This window comes from Barbus barbus (genome assembly GCF_936440315.1).
Source record: "Barbus barbus genome assembly, chromosome: 31".
Taxonomy (NCBI): Eukaryota; Metazoa; Chordata; class Actinopteri; order Cypriniformes; family Cyprinidae; genus Barbus; species Barbus barbus.
This window is the reverse complement of record NC_136759.1, coordinates 14,116,075-14,129,065: the sequence shown is the minus strand read 5'-3', so window position 1 is coordinate 14,129,065 and position 12,991 is coordinate 14,116,075. Positions and strand designations below refer to the sequence as shown.

The following is a 12,991-nucleotide window of genomic DNA, read 5'->3' as shown; positions in this document are numbered from 1 at the left end:
ATGATTTCTGAAGGGTCATGTGGCACGAGTGACTATTGAAAATTCTGCTTTGTCAATGCAGGAATAAGTTATATATATAGACAGAAAACTGAAAAATAATACTTCACAGTATTACTTTTTACTGTATTTTTGATCAAATACATGCAGCCTTCTTAAGCATAAGATTTTATTTCCCAAAAACATTAAAGAAATTTGCTAACCCCAACATCAATATATTTTTTCCATTGTGTTGAAGCGATATTCTGTCATTTTGTACTCAACCTCATATTATTTCAAACCCATAATATGTGTCAAGCTCCAAAATACACAAAAATCTGCATAAAAGTATCAAAAACAGGTCATTCTTATAAAAATCCCCTTTTACATTCAATAGAAAAACTAAAAAAATTAAAGTTTGTAATGATATACGGGTGAACGAATAACGACAGCATATTCATTTTCATTTAAAAGCTCTAATAAAGTATTAAAAGTCTTTAAATAGGAATAGACCGGACAGATGATATGTGAACTTAGCGTGACCCGACCCAACAAGCTGAACAGAATGATTCCAAAATACAAGTTGACACAAATCATCTGCAGTTGCGCTCCACATCACCTCACAGTACGGCACAGAAGATAAAGTTACTTAGTTTCCGATGTGTCTGAGTCTAGGGTGTCCATAAAGCACACTTTAAACCAGTAACGCATGCCAACAAATCCCTGTTGAGCTCTAAGGAGCCTCCCCTTCCTCTCGAGCGGCTACTCCGACCTGACAGCCCAGCAGCATGACATCATGCTCCTGCAACTCCTGTGTCCCAATTCCCACATCCTGAAATATTCACATAGACCTAAAACTGCACTACCAACGTCATCTGAACATATGTATTACACTTATCATATTAACTTTAATAGTCAACGGACATGGAGAGTGAATAAAAAACAGCTATGCATGTCCAGCCCTGTTAAATCTGCTTCTCTGTATTTCCAGGAAGAAGGCTGGCTGCGATAGGCTCATTGAAGTGGAGGACATGATGGTGATGGGAAGAAAGCCAGACCCCATGTGTGTCTTTACTTACGTCCAGTCACTATATAACCACTTGCGCAAGTTTGAGTGAGATCTCGGCCTCTTCAGCCCCAGCTGAACACTCTGCACTGCCCCCTGCTGGACAAAACTGAACTCTGATATAGTCACTATAGGATGGGGTTGCAAAATGTCTATGGGAACCCACACCATTTCAAGCATGATGCTTCTGCGGTTGCATTTTAGTCAAGAAAAGGTCATCGACTATTTATACAGTCCTTTGAGACATGGCTTTTGTGTGTATGGCACGCTCTTTTTAGAATGGTGGCCTCTGATTTATTACTAAACAGCTTGAAGTAAGGAATAGGAAAAGGAATAGTTCAGCCCAAAATGAAAATGTACTCAGGCCATTCTTGATGTAGATGAGTTTGTTTCTTTGTTGGAAATAGATTTTGAGAAATTTACTTCTCTAAAACACTTGCTCACCATTGGATCCTCTGCAAGTGAATGGGTGCCGTCAGAAATTAGCGTTCAAACAGCTGATAAAAACATCACAATAATCCACAAGTAATTCACATGAATCCAGGCCATCAGTTAACATCTTATTAAATGAAAAGCTGCATGTAAGAAACAAATCCATAATTAAAATGTTTTTAACTTTAAACCATTGCTTTCTGCTAAAATATGAGTCCTCTGACAAAATTTAGCTTTCTTCAGTGAAAAGGTAGTCTTGTTTGAGTCAAGTAAGAAATATGTATAGATTAAGCACAGTTTACAAGCAAAAACAGTCCAAAGCAGTTCTAAACAAATATGTTGGTGGATTTTGATGTGAGAGGACAAGAGGGGATGGACGTTTTCCACTGGAAGGAGTATTATTATGGATTATGGACTTGTAATTTGGCCAAAAATAATGAAGTTAAAATGCCTTGATGGATTTGTTTATCACAAACATGCAGCTTTGTGATGTTTATATAGACCGGAGTCATGTGTATTATTGTGATGTTTTTATCAGCTGTCTGACGGCACCCATTCACTACACAAGAGGCATTGGTAAGCAAGTGATGTAATGCTAAATTTCTCCAAATCTCTTCTGATGAAGAAACAAACTCAAGGGTCAGTGCATTTTTGTTTTTGGGCAAACTACTATTTTAAGTTCAGTGGATTATAGAGCCATTTTATAGACTGCAAAGATAGAGACATCGAAGTCTATTAGCGGATTTCATACTAATGAAAGATAGAAATGTACAGGAAATAAGGTACAATATATATTTTGTTCTCAAATAGACAGGCACATTTTTTTTCTTTTTTTCTAATTTTCCGTCGCATAAGAGCAATGTTTCATATGCCACCCTGAGCTGCATGTTTCTGGTTGTATTTTATACTGTTTCTGTAGCTTTGCCAAAGCTCAGATGCACTGGTGCATGTGCAGGAAGTACAATACACAACATACAGAAGCACTGGATCGGCGTTATAACCAGAAATGCTGTAAACCTGGTCAAACAAAGCTGGACTCTCAACAGTGAGCATCACCAGGAAGTGTGATATAATAAATGTTTTTTTTTTCTTTTGAATGCTTTTGAGTCAACTTAAGTTTTTTTTATTATTATTTTCTTGTAATGAAAACAGACACTTTTCCACACAACATCTTGCGAGTCAGTAACAATCACAATAAACATCATAGCACAAACCATTTACAATCGTGTTTCTTAGTTATAAGTGAAACAAGGAATAACACTCCTGTAGAGGACATCCAAATAAACATGAACATAGATAAACAAGACAACATGATCATAATGTACCACCTAGTGTCTTGAGATCAAAGAAGTGGTTTCCAAAACCACTTAATTGATTAATCTTTTGATTAATTAAAAAAAAAAAATGGAAATATTGCCATATTGGATGATTTTAGTTGGTATCAAGGCTCTCCAAGTTCTCCCTCCATAGTCCGGACCAGAACATAAAGCTCGGCAAGACCAACAACAGATGCTGCAATCACTGCAGCTATTACTCTCTGAAAGAAGATGCATACAGAGACATTAGAAATATGCGTTTAGTTCCAAAACATTGTGCATTGATGGTGTGAATGCTGTGCACACTTACCGCTGTTGTCTCGGTGAAGATATACTGGCTGCCCAGATATGAACAGGCAAATGCTGCAACTACAGTTACCAGGAAGTTGAATATAGTAACAACAACTGCCTTCACGGAACGCACTGCAGAACACAAATGACACGCAAGATGAACACAGACACAGAGAGGCTTTAAAAATAAGAAGAGGAAAGGGAACATCCTGACCTTCTTGTCCAAAATCTGCTAAAGTTCCATGATGATTCATTTCCTGTTGGGCAAAATATAAATATACTGACATGATTTTCAATAATGTGTTTGATATAAAGACTGTAGAGACTGTTCACCTGTGGATTTACATTCCGTGTTATTCTCTTATATTCTTCATTGGCAAGTTGCGCTTTAATTTTTTCTAAGCGGGCCACCAACTGGGGGTTCTGTTGGGTGAAAATAAATACAATTATCAAGCTTCAAAAACTGTGAAAATATAATTTCTTATATTAAGACAAATACAAAGAGTAGAGAAATATTCTCACTTACCCTTGGAGGTGTGATAACTTCTGGAAGATGAAGTGTGCTGTCCTCAAACATTTCATGAAGATACACTGGATGTCCTACGGTTACATCACACTCAGATTGTAATGTGCAATAAGTTGAATTGCTCTATAGAATGTGCACGTTTCTTACCATTTTCTTGAAGAAGCTTGTGTAGTTTTCTCACAGTCTTGAATGGTATGATGGGCTGATCTGTCAGGGCCTTCAATTCTTCCCTCAGCTCTTCTGACACGGCGGATTCTCCCTCCAGCAAATCTCTCGCTTTCTCCCGAAATCTCTCTCCGATTTTAAACGAAGAAGCCATGATAACAAAGACGCCTGCTCAAGTTCAGAACACCTTAACGTGCGTTTAGTAGTATATATGTATCAGGTTATGTGAACAAAAAGGAACTTCCTCATTTAATCTATCAAACAGCTACAACTACAGTCAAATTAGCGTCACAAACTATATAAAAGAAAAATAGAAAATATTCCTCACAAAACTTAACTATGTTGTTTCCAGTTAGTTATGCATTTTTATCTTCATTTAAGCATGTTTCCTGTTTACAGCTGATTATTTCTTCTTCTTCTTCTTCTTCTTCAGTCAGTGTGTTTATAGGTCCCATGCAAACCAACTACACAAAGCGCCACCTACTGTCAAGGAAGATGTTCGGCCTTTTCATTGGTCAGTTCCTGGAGGGCCACAGCTCTGCAGAGTTTAACTCCAACCCTAATCAAACACACCTGATCCAGCTAATCAAGATCTTCAGGATCACTAGAAACTCCCAAGCAGGTGTGATTTAGAGCTAAACTCTACAGAGCTGTGGCCCTCCAGGAATTAAGTTTGAGACCACTGGAATTTAAATAGAGGCGCAAGACAGGTTTTTGTTAAAATATTTTTTCTTAAATGCAGTTTTTAAAAGGATTCTTTCAAAATTATTTGTTTTAGCTTTTGATATATGTTAAGCTCTTGTTCAAGAATCAAACTCAGTGACTATATTTCCATTTGTTTATATGATATTTGGTGAAAATAAAATAAAATAAATAATATAATATTCTTATGTTTTATTTACAGCGACAAATAAAATATTTTCTAAACACATGTCTCCTTACATGACCGCATTGCCGGAATAAATGAAAGCATGTTCAGCAAATGTTTTTTGTTTTTCTTTTTTTTTATTGAATGCTTGAAAAGCCAATAACTATTGTCAAATAATAACAATACAACAGTCCAGGGTCATTCAGTCTTTCAGTCCAGAGGAAGTCCTTTAGCAAAGTAATTGTTCTTAATAGTAGAGAACTCAATAGATTCAAAATATATTTTCATTACCAGTTTCAATCTTTAAAAAGAGGTTTGCATTTAGAAAATTTACATTAATGATATTTTTTAGCTAACAGGAAAAAAAAGTGATATAACACCAAAAATGACATTTCTATAAGTAAACTCAAAATTAGGATTCACATAACATTTGATGAAGTCAAGACTGTCAAGCAATTCCAGAATAAACGTTAAAGAGGTTTCAGGGTTTTCTAAAAAGAAAGAACAGTTGGTGTTAATTTCATTCTTAAGTCTTTTAAGAGAGCACTAAAATCTACGAATCAACTTAAATGTAATTTCCACTAAGTAACAGGAGATTGGAAAAGAAAAAACCTCAAAAAAATGTTCAACAAACGTACCACACAAGAAACAGAACAAAAACCTTGTATCGACGTTTTCCGGTCGCAATGCGTTATGGGAAATGGTGTGCCAGTTTGTTATGTCCAATATTGCAATAATAGGGTAAACAATTAAGTCTCATTTCAGACTCGTGCTTCTGAATGTTCCTGAATTTCACGCGCTTTAAATTTGAGTTTTGGGTTTAGCATATATGATATTGACTGTGTCCGTGTGTGCATGTGCAGCTAAAGGAAGATGGCAGCGTGTGCAATACGTCGGGGCTTATTGTCCACTGCTAGTAAATATAACCAGCACAAATGCACTCGCAGAATACTGAGCGCAATAGACTTCAGCAGCGGATTAGATCCGAAAAGAGCCCAGCCGTTGTGTTCATCATGCAGGTGGTCCAGTTTTCAACAGACGAGGTTCATGTCATCACGGTAAGAGCTAGTAAAGCCAACGTCCTACCATGTCCTCCTGTTATATAATTGTTGTTACGTTGGTTGCACCAAACTATTTTGACAGCAGATACTTTTACGATGTATCTGTGAAATGCATTCATGTTTATTAAGGAATTAATATCTGCTGTCATGTTTCATAATCGCTGTTTGAAGGATTCACATGCTTGCATACCTGCAATACTACTGCCATATTGTTTCAGTGTTCAACTCTGTAGTTATACTGTTCACTTTATTTATTTTTTACTAAGTGTCTGGACGCCTTAATCTTGAATCAGATGTGTTGGTGACACTACTTTTGAGTTGATTTTAAAATTCCATTGGAATAGGACAGGTACCAATACACAAAATGAGGCCTACAAGAAGGACAAACCTCAGCCTTGCTTTCAAACCCCCCAAAGCCATTCTTGATTACATAAGTGACAGTCTGGACCTAAGCCTGTGGCAACAGACCATAAACAAGTCCTATTTTTGTGGTCAGCACATGTCTGTCTCTTTAGTGCACCATGAAACTTTCAGGTTCGACGTGGTCTGTGTCCGAATACTTTTTTTTTCTTTTCAGATGTTGCGCAATATTCAACCTTGTTGACCAAGTTGCTGGGATGTGTAATTCCACTATCCCATACCAAAAAAACAAAAAGCAAAATATATATGTGTGTATATATATATATATATATATATATATATATATATACTTAAAAAAAAAAAATAATATATATGTTTCCATAAATATATTTATTTTGGCCACTTTTTTTGTATATTTTTGAAATATATTTTAAACGTTTATGTTAAAATACATTTCAATAAAAATAAAATAAAAAATGTTTAAAGATGTTTTAAATTGTTTTGCTCTCCATATATTTCAATCCAAGAAAATACTTTCTCACATGTAAGAAAAACTTACTTTACAAGGAACATTTTACAACGTTCAAAAAATAGCAATATTACAATATATTAAAAAAAATGTATATTAAATCATGAAAATCTAAAAGCTGTTCCTGCTATTTGCCTGTAGGCTATTGTAAGATTGGAAATTTATTTTCTTGCCCCTGAAATATATTTTTTTTTGCTATATGGGATACTGATATTACAGTTTGCGGGTTTTTTTTTTTTTTTTAAACTGATTAATTCTTGGCAGAAACAGACCGGAGGGGAAAATACTGGAGCCTGTTGGAGTATTTGAAGCTCTGAAGCAGCACGGCAAATATGAAACTGGGCAGGTTAGTGATCATTTTAATCACAAAAGCCTTAATTCTGATTCCTCTGATGTCGAAATTCTAATTATACATGTGCAATCCACAGCTATTCCTGCACAGTGTGTTTGGTTATAGAGGCATTGTGTTATTCCCCTGGCACGCTCGTCTGTATGATCGAGACGTGAGTCCTTCTGCTGCTGCTGCTGCTGCTGCTGCTGACAGGTATGTAGTAGAGGACTTTTTAAGGCTTATACCTGATTACAGCTGTAATAAGAAGTGTTACAGCTCAATGGTCCTGTTTGTCATGTGCTTTTTCAGTAAGCCAGATTCCACAGCCCATGGCTCTAAGGAAGTGAAGGGCAAGATGCATACATACTACCAGGTCCTCATAGACACCAGAGACTGCCCTCACATAGTAAGTGGCATCAAATGACATGCAAATAGTGAATTAATGTAGTGTACGTATGTTTGTCTTGGATGACTTAATGATTTTAGTGCAATCATGAGTCCATTTTTAACGTTAGTGACTGTGTTTTTGTCACCATTAGTCTCAGCGATCTCAGACTGAAGCAGTTACGTTCCTGGCAAATCACGATGATAGCAGGGCCCTGTATGCAATTCCAGGTCATTCAATCAGTCACATAAAGATTCAACTATCCTTAAAGGTATAGTTCACCCAAAAATGAAAATTGTCATTAGTTACTCACCCTCATGTCGCTCCAAAGCCATAAGAACTTTATCTTCGGAACACAAATTAAGATATTTTCAATGACATCAAAGAGTTTTCTGACCCTCCATAGAATAAAGTTGTTGTTGTTTTTTTGTGCACACACAAATTATTCTTGTTATTCTCGTAGGTTCGTAAAATTATGGTTGAACTACTGTTGTCACATAGACTGTTTTACAAAGGTCCTTACTACCTTTCTGGGTCTGGGAATATTTTAGTTACATTGCTTTCTACGGAGGGTCACAGAGCTCTTGGATTTCATCAAAAATATCTTAATTTGTGTTCTGAAGATGAACGAAGGTTTTATGGGTTTGGAATGACATGAGGGTGAGTAATTAATGACAGAATTTTCATTTTTGGGTGAACTATACTTTTAAATATAGTGGGCAGCATTTTTTTATTTATTTTTTTTATTTTAAAGTTCCATTATCTGTTATTTTTTTTAATTTCTTCCACATTTTATTAATGTCTTTCAGGTCTGGATTATGTGAGTCATGAAGACATCCTGCCTTATAACTCCACTGAGCAAGTTCCTATCCAGCATGAGCTGTTTGAACGTTTCCTCATGTTTAACCCCTCCAGAAGTAACTAGTCCACTTATACTTTTGCGGCAGAGTATTCAAACTTTTACTGATACAATGTTTCTGATAGATTGCATTTGCACTGTTTATTTAGATCCTCCGTTCGCTGCAAAAGATACCCTACGGGCCTGGCAGGAGAAGAACCATCCCTGGCTGGAGCTCTCAGATGTGCACCGCGAAACCACAGAGAACATCCGTGTCACTGTCATCCCCTTCTACATGGGCATGAGAGTAAGAATAAAGGGTTGCTATGTGTTGCAACAATTTTTCATTGCAGATTGCATTACACAGACTAAATGTATACGTTATGTATTATAGACCTTAGTCATGGTAGTGCTATAATTAGTTTTTGACAGGAATGAAAAGAGGCTGTGAGGGGTAGAAGTACAGTGTGTTCAGTGGAGTTGTTTAACAACATACCGTTGTTTAGCTGTTAAAACCTCTTTCCTAAAATAAAAACTTTTAAGAAGCAAAAACGTAACAAAGCAGTTTTAAAAGTTATGAGTTGAGAAAAGTGTGATATAGGACCTTTATATAATGAGTGCCAATGTGAAGGCTGTAACCCTATCCCTCACAGCCCTGTTTTCATTTGCGTTAAAGGCATAGTTCACCCTAAAATTTAAATTCTATCATTAATTACTCAACCTCATGTCGTTCCAAACCTGTAAGACCTCATTCATCTTCAGAACACAATTTACTGTGCATCTGGAAAGTATTCACAGTGCTTCACTTTTTCCACAATTTGTTATGTTACAGCCTTGTTCCAAAATGGATTAAATTCATTATTATCCTCAAAATTCCACAAACAATACCCCATAATGACAACGTGAAAGAAGTTTGTTTGAAATCTTTGCAAATTTATTAAAAATAAAAAAACTAAAAAAATCACATGTACATAAGTATTCGCAGCCTTTGCTCAATACTTTGGCACCAATTACAGCTTCAAATCTTTTTGGGTATGATGCAACAAGCTTTGATCATCATCATTTGGCAATTATCCGCCATTCTTCTCCTCGCCTCTTTACCTCTCAAGCTCCGTCACGTTGGATGGGGCAGACACACATTTTCAGGTTTCTCCAGAAATATTTAATTGGGTTCAATTCCGGGCTGTGGCTGGGCCACTCAAGGACATTCACAGAGTTGTCTATAAGCCACTCTTGCTGTGTGCTTAGGGTCATTGTCCTGTTGGAAAGTCAATCTTTTGCCCAGTCTGAGGTTCTGAATGCTCAGGACTAGATTTTCATTAAGGCTCAATATTTTGGTGCACTGAGCTTTTCTTCTACTCTGACAAGTCCCTCAGTCCCTGCCACTGAAAAACAGCCCCATAGCATGAGGCTGCTACCAGCACACTTTACTTTTGGGATGGTACTCTGCAGGTGATGAGCAGAGCTGGTTTTCTTCAAACGTGATGCTTAGAATTGAGGTTCACCAGACCAGAGAATCTTGTTTCTTAGAGTTTTCTCTGAGGGTCCTTTAGGGACTTTTTTTTTTTTAAATACCAAGTGTGTTTTCATGCGTCTTCACTGAGGATAGGATTGAGTTTGGCCACACCGCCATAAAGCCCAGATCGGTGGAGTGTTGCAGTGAGGTTTGTCCTTCTGTAGGTTTCCCCCATCTGCACATATGATCATGGATCTCAACTAGAGTGACCATCAGGTTCTTGGTCACCAGTCTAGACAAGGCCCTTCTCCATCAATTGCTCAGTTTGGCCAGGAGGCCAGCTCTAGGAAGAGTCCTGGTTGTTTCAAGTTACTTCCGTTAAGGGTAACCGAGACTACATGCTTCTGTGAACCTTCAATGCTGCAGAAATTTTTCTGTACCCTTCCCCAGATCTGTGCCTTGATACAATCCTGTCTTGGAGGTCTACAGACAATTCCTTGAACTTCATGGCTTAGTTTGTTCTCTGATTTGCACTGTTAATTGTGGGACCTTATATAGGCAGGTTTGTGCCTTTCCAAATTATGTCCAGTCAACTGAATTTACCACAGGTGGACTCCAATCAACTTGTAGAAACATCTCAATGATGGTCTGTGGAAACAGGATGCACTTGAGCTATATTTTGAGTGTTACGGCAAAGGCTGTGAATACTTGTGTGCATGAATATTTTTCGTTTTTATTTTTAATAAATTTGCAAAGATTTCAAACAAACTTCTTTCACGTTGTCATTATGGGGTATTGTTTGTGGAATTTTGAGGATAATAATTTAATAATAATTTGGAAAAGGACTGTAGCATCAAAATGTGGAAAAAGTTAAGCACTGTGAATACTTTGAATCTGTGTCGTGAATACACTGAATTTATGTTCCGAAGATGAATGAAGGTCTTATGGGTTTGGAATGACATGAGGGTGAGTAATGACAGAATTTAAATTTTTGGGTGAACTATCCCTTTAAATTCAATATGGCATCTAACCAGATTAAGATCTATACACTACTGTTGAAAAGTTTGATTTCTGTAACAAATGTAACATTATAAATGTCTCTACTGTCAATTTTGATCAAATTTAATGCATGCTTGCTGAAGAAAAGCATAATTTATGCATAATTCTAATTTATATTTAGAATATGTATGAAAGTGAATGTAACTCAGTCCTGATTCTGACTTGTTTTTGTTTGTCAACAGGAGGCTCAAAACTCCCACGTGTACTGGGTAGGCAAAATGACCTAATTATGTTTTAACTCAATAAAAGGGTTATATATAGAATGGCCATTGGTGACCTGTTAGAGATAATATGTTGATGTTTTCCTCAGTGGCGTTACTGCATCCGTCTGGAGAACCTGGGCAATGAGGTGGTTCAACTCAGGGAAAGACACTGGAGGATCTTCAGTCTCTCAGGGACTCTGGAAACAGTCCGTGGTAGAGGAGTGGTTGGCAAGGTTATTAATTAGCAAAAGGCATAAACCAGAATTAAAGACTATGGAAATATGATTTGTTTGCTAAATGCAATCCATCATTATCTCGCCAGGAGCCCGTTTTGTCAAGAGAACAGCCAGCATTTCAATACAGCAGCCATGTTTCACTTCAGGCACCCAGTGGACACATGTGGTGAGATTATCAACATACTCTTACAACTATGCTAGCTTTACTTTTTTTTTTTTTTTTTTTAAATCATGAAGCCAGGAAATGTGGTCCACCAGTTAGACTGGATGGCTGAATGCTAGTTTTTGGTGTATCTGAATTGACGATGTGATTTCACTGTTATGTTGTGTTTTTTTGTAATGACGCATGAACATCACGTATTGTTTTCTTGTTTAGGGGGACATTCTGTTTTGAGAGGACAGATGGCTCACACTTTGACGTGCGCATTCCACCTTTTTCACTAGAGAGCAATAAGTATGACAAAGCTCCCCCTACTGGCTATCCCTTGTAATAAACCTGCACCCGTAAGCCTACCATCAGGCTCAGTTCAGCATCCCTACAGGCTGTTCCCTTGGAGATCCATGTTTTACCTTCCTTATCAGTCCTCCTTGAATATACAATGGTTTTAGCAAAGCATCTTTCAGTCTCTGACTGCAGCACTGAATATTTGTAGCAACTGCATATCTTTAACGGAAAAAAGGAATAGTAAGTTAAAATGAGTTATTAAATGTGTTGCAAGTGTGCGATGGGGATGTGATTCTTTCAAACTCTTGCACCTCAAAAGGCCATATTAAGAGGATTTTAATGTGATTTTTTTTTTTATTTTTATTTTTTTTTTTTTTCTCTTCTATTTATTTGGAAGGCTGTGTTCATCAATTGGATAAGCTTATTAGCGATAATATTGTCAATTTATCTTTAAGTTTAAACCCCTCTTATCAATTCCTTATGTTCTAGAGAAGACAGTTGGTGGACATTCTCCAAATGCAAGTAGTCTAATTAATGGCTTGCTGCAAAGATTATTCTAAGGCCATGCTTGAAATGTGGTTTGACTAAGAAAGCCTAGTGGGATAAAACTGTATTAGAGATCATCATCTTGTAACCAACCTTTGATCATATATTTGGATTAAACTACTGGATGATGAACTGCTTTACTGTTTACTGTAAATATGTTTGTAAAAGCATAAATAAAATGTTATTTCCAATTTTCTGTTATTATGATTGAGGTGGTATTCCAATAGCTGCTGCTGTTCTCTACAAAGGAATGGCTTGAAAGAGGATCGGTAATATGTCAAGTCAGTTACTTACTTCACATTTTTGATGTGATATATTTACCTTAAATAATACTCCATAGTACTTTTTAAAGGAATAGTTAACCCAAAAAATGTACCATCTGAAATGCAGAACTCTTTTCTTCATCAGCACAGATTTGGATAAATTTAGCACTGCATCACTTGTTTACCAATGGATCCTCTGCAGTAAATGGGTGCCAAAGAGTCTAAACAGCTGATAAAAAAAAACAGAACGGTAATCCACATGACTCTAGTCTATCAATTAACATCTTGTGAAGAAAAAATATGTTTATAAAAAACAAACCCAGCATCATTAATGTGTTTTAACATGAAACGGTTGCTTCCAAAGCCAAGTCCTCTGTCCATAATATTGCTTTCTCCAGTGAAAAGTTCACCCTGAGTCATTAGAGAAATATGCACAGATGAAGCACCTTTTACAAGCAAAAACTTCTCAAATATTTTGGTGGATTTTGATGTGAGAGGATAACAGGAACTGGACTTTTTCACTGGAGGAAAATATTATGGAGTATATGGACTGGTATTTTAGCCAGAAGTGACTTAAAGTTGAAATGCCTTTTATGATGGATTTGTTTTTTGCAAACATGCAGTTTTTCGCTTCACGAG

The 12,991-nt window shown here is 36.7% G+C and overlaps 3 protein-coding genes across 12 annotated transcripts in view; 2 read left to right on the top strand and 1 right to left on the bottom strand.

Annotated features, from left to right (window-relative positions):
• The window catches only part of LOC306851540 (smoothelin-like protein 2), a 28,996-nt gene extending 25,457 nt beyond the window's left edge, over positions 1 to 3,539 (top strand). The window contains exons 10-11 of one of the 3 annotated variants that reach the window (XR_013782511.1): positions 968 to 1,487; positions 2,027 to 3,539. Coding sequence is in view for 2 of the 3 variants with exons in the window: in XM_079387841.1 (XP_079243967.1) it covers positions 968 to 1,094 (127 nt within the window). In the remaining variant the exon portion in view is untranslated. Of the gene's footprint in view, positions 1 to 967 lie in introns of all 3 variants that reach the window. The other 2 variants (XM_079387841.1, XM_079387842.1) reach the window with 2 other exon arrangements.
• LOC306851541 (transmembrane protein 199-like) lies at positions 2,579 to 4,260 on the bottom strand (the record flags this gene model as incomplete). 5 transcript variants are annotated; one of them, XM_079387846.1, is made up of 6 exons in its annotated part: positions 3,755 to 4,260; positions 3,608 to 3,681; positions 3,415 to 3,504; positions 3,296 to 3,338; positions 3,101 to 3,213; positions 2,579 to 3,011 (listed from the first exon to the last, which is right to left on the bottom strand). In XM_079387846.1, the coding sequence occupies exons 1-6, from the start codon at positions 3,924 to 3,926 to the stop codon at positions 2,916 to 2,918; spliced, it is 588 nt and encodes a 195-aa protein (XP_079243972.1). In that variant the 5' UTR covers positions 3,927 to 4,260. The 5 variants fall into 5 exon arrangements, with proteins under 5 accessions (XP_079243972.1, XP_079243970.1, XP_079243969.1 ...); XM_079387847.1 differs by having other exon boundaries at positions 2,614 to 3,011; positions 3,608 to 3,672; positions 3,755 to 4,234; XM_079387844.1 differs by having other exon boundaries at positions 3,296 to 3,504; positions 3,755 to 4,225.
• Positions 4,261 to 5,291: 1,031 nt separating this feature from the next.
• Positions 5,292 to 12,289, top strand: LOC306851359 (polymerase delta-interacting protein 2-like). 4 transcript variants are annotated; one of them, XM_079387535.1, is made up of 12 exons: positions 5,305 to 5,381; positions 5,504 to 5,698; positions 6,861 to 6,936; positions 7,019 to 7,134; positions 7,231 to 7,327; positions 7,461 to 7,536; positions 8,116 to 8,223; positions 8,315 to 8,451; positions 10,842 to 10,868; positions 10,970 to 11,095; positions 11,185 to 11,264; positions 11,475 to 12,282. In XM_079387535.1, the coding sequence occupies exons 2-12, from the start codon at positions 5,514 to 5,516 to the stop codon at positions 11,587 to 11,589; spliced, it is 1,143 nt and encodes a 380-aa protein (XP_079243661.1). In that variant the 5' UTR covers positions 5,305 to 5,381; positions 5,504 to 5,513; the 3' UTR covers positions 11,590 to 12,282. The 4 variants fall into 4 exon arrangements, with proteins under 4 accessions (XP_079243660.1, XP_079243658.1, XP_079243661.1 ...); XM_079387533.1 differs by having other exon boundaries at positions 5,324 to 5,381; positions 6,855 to 6,936; XM_079387534.1 differs by having other exon boundaries at positions 5,292 to 5,698; positions 11,475 to 12,289.
• Positions 12,290 to 12,991: the final 702 nt, after the last annotated feature.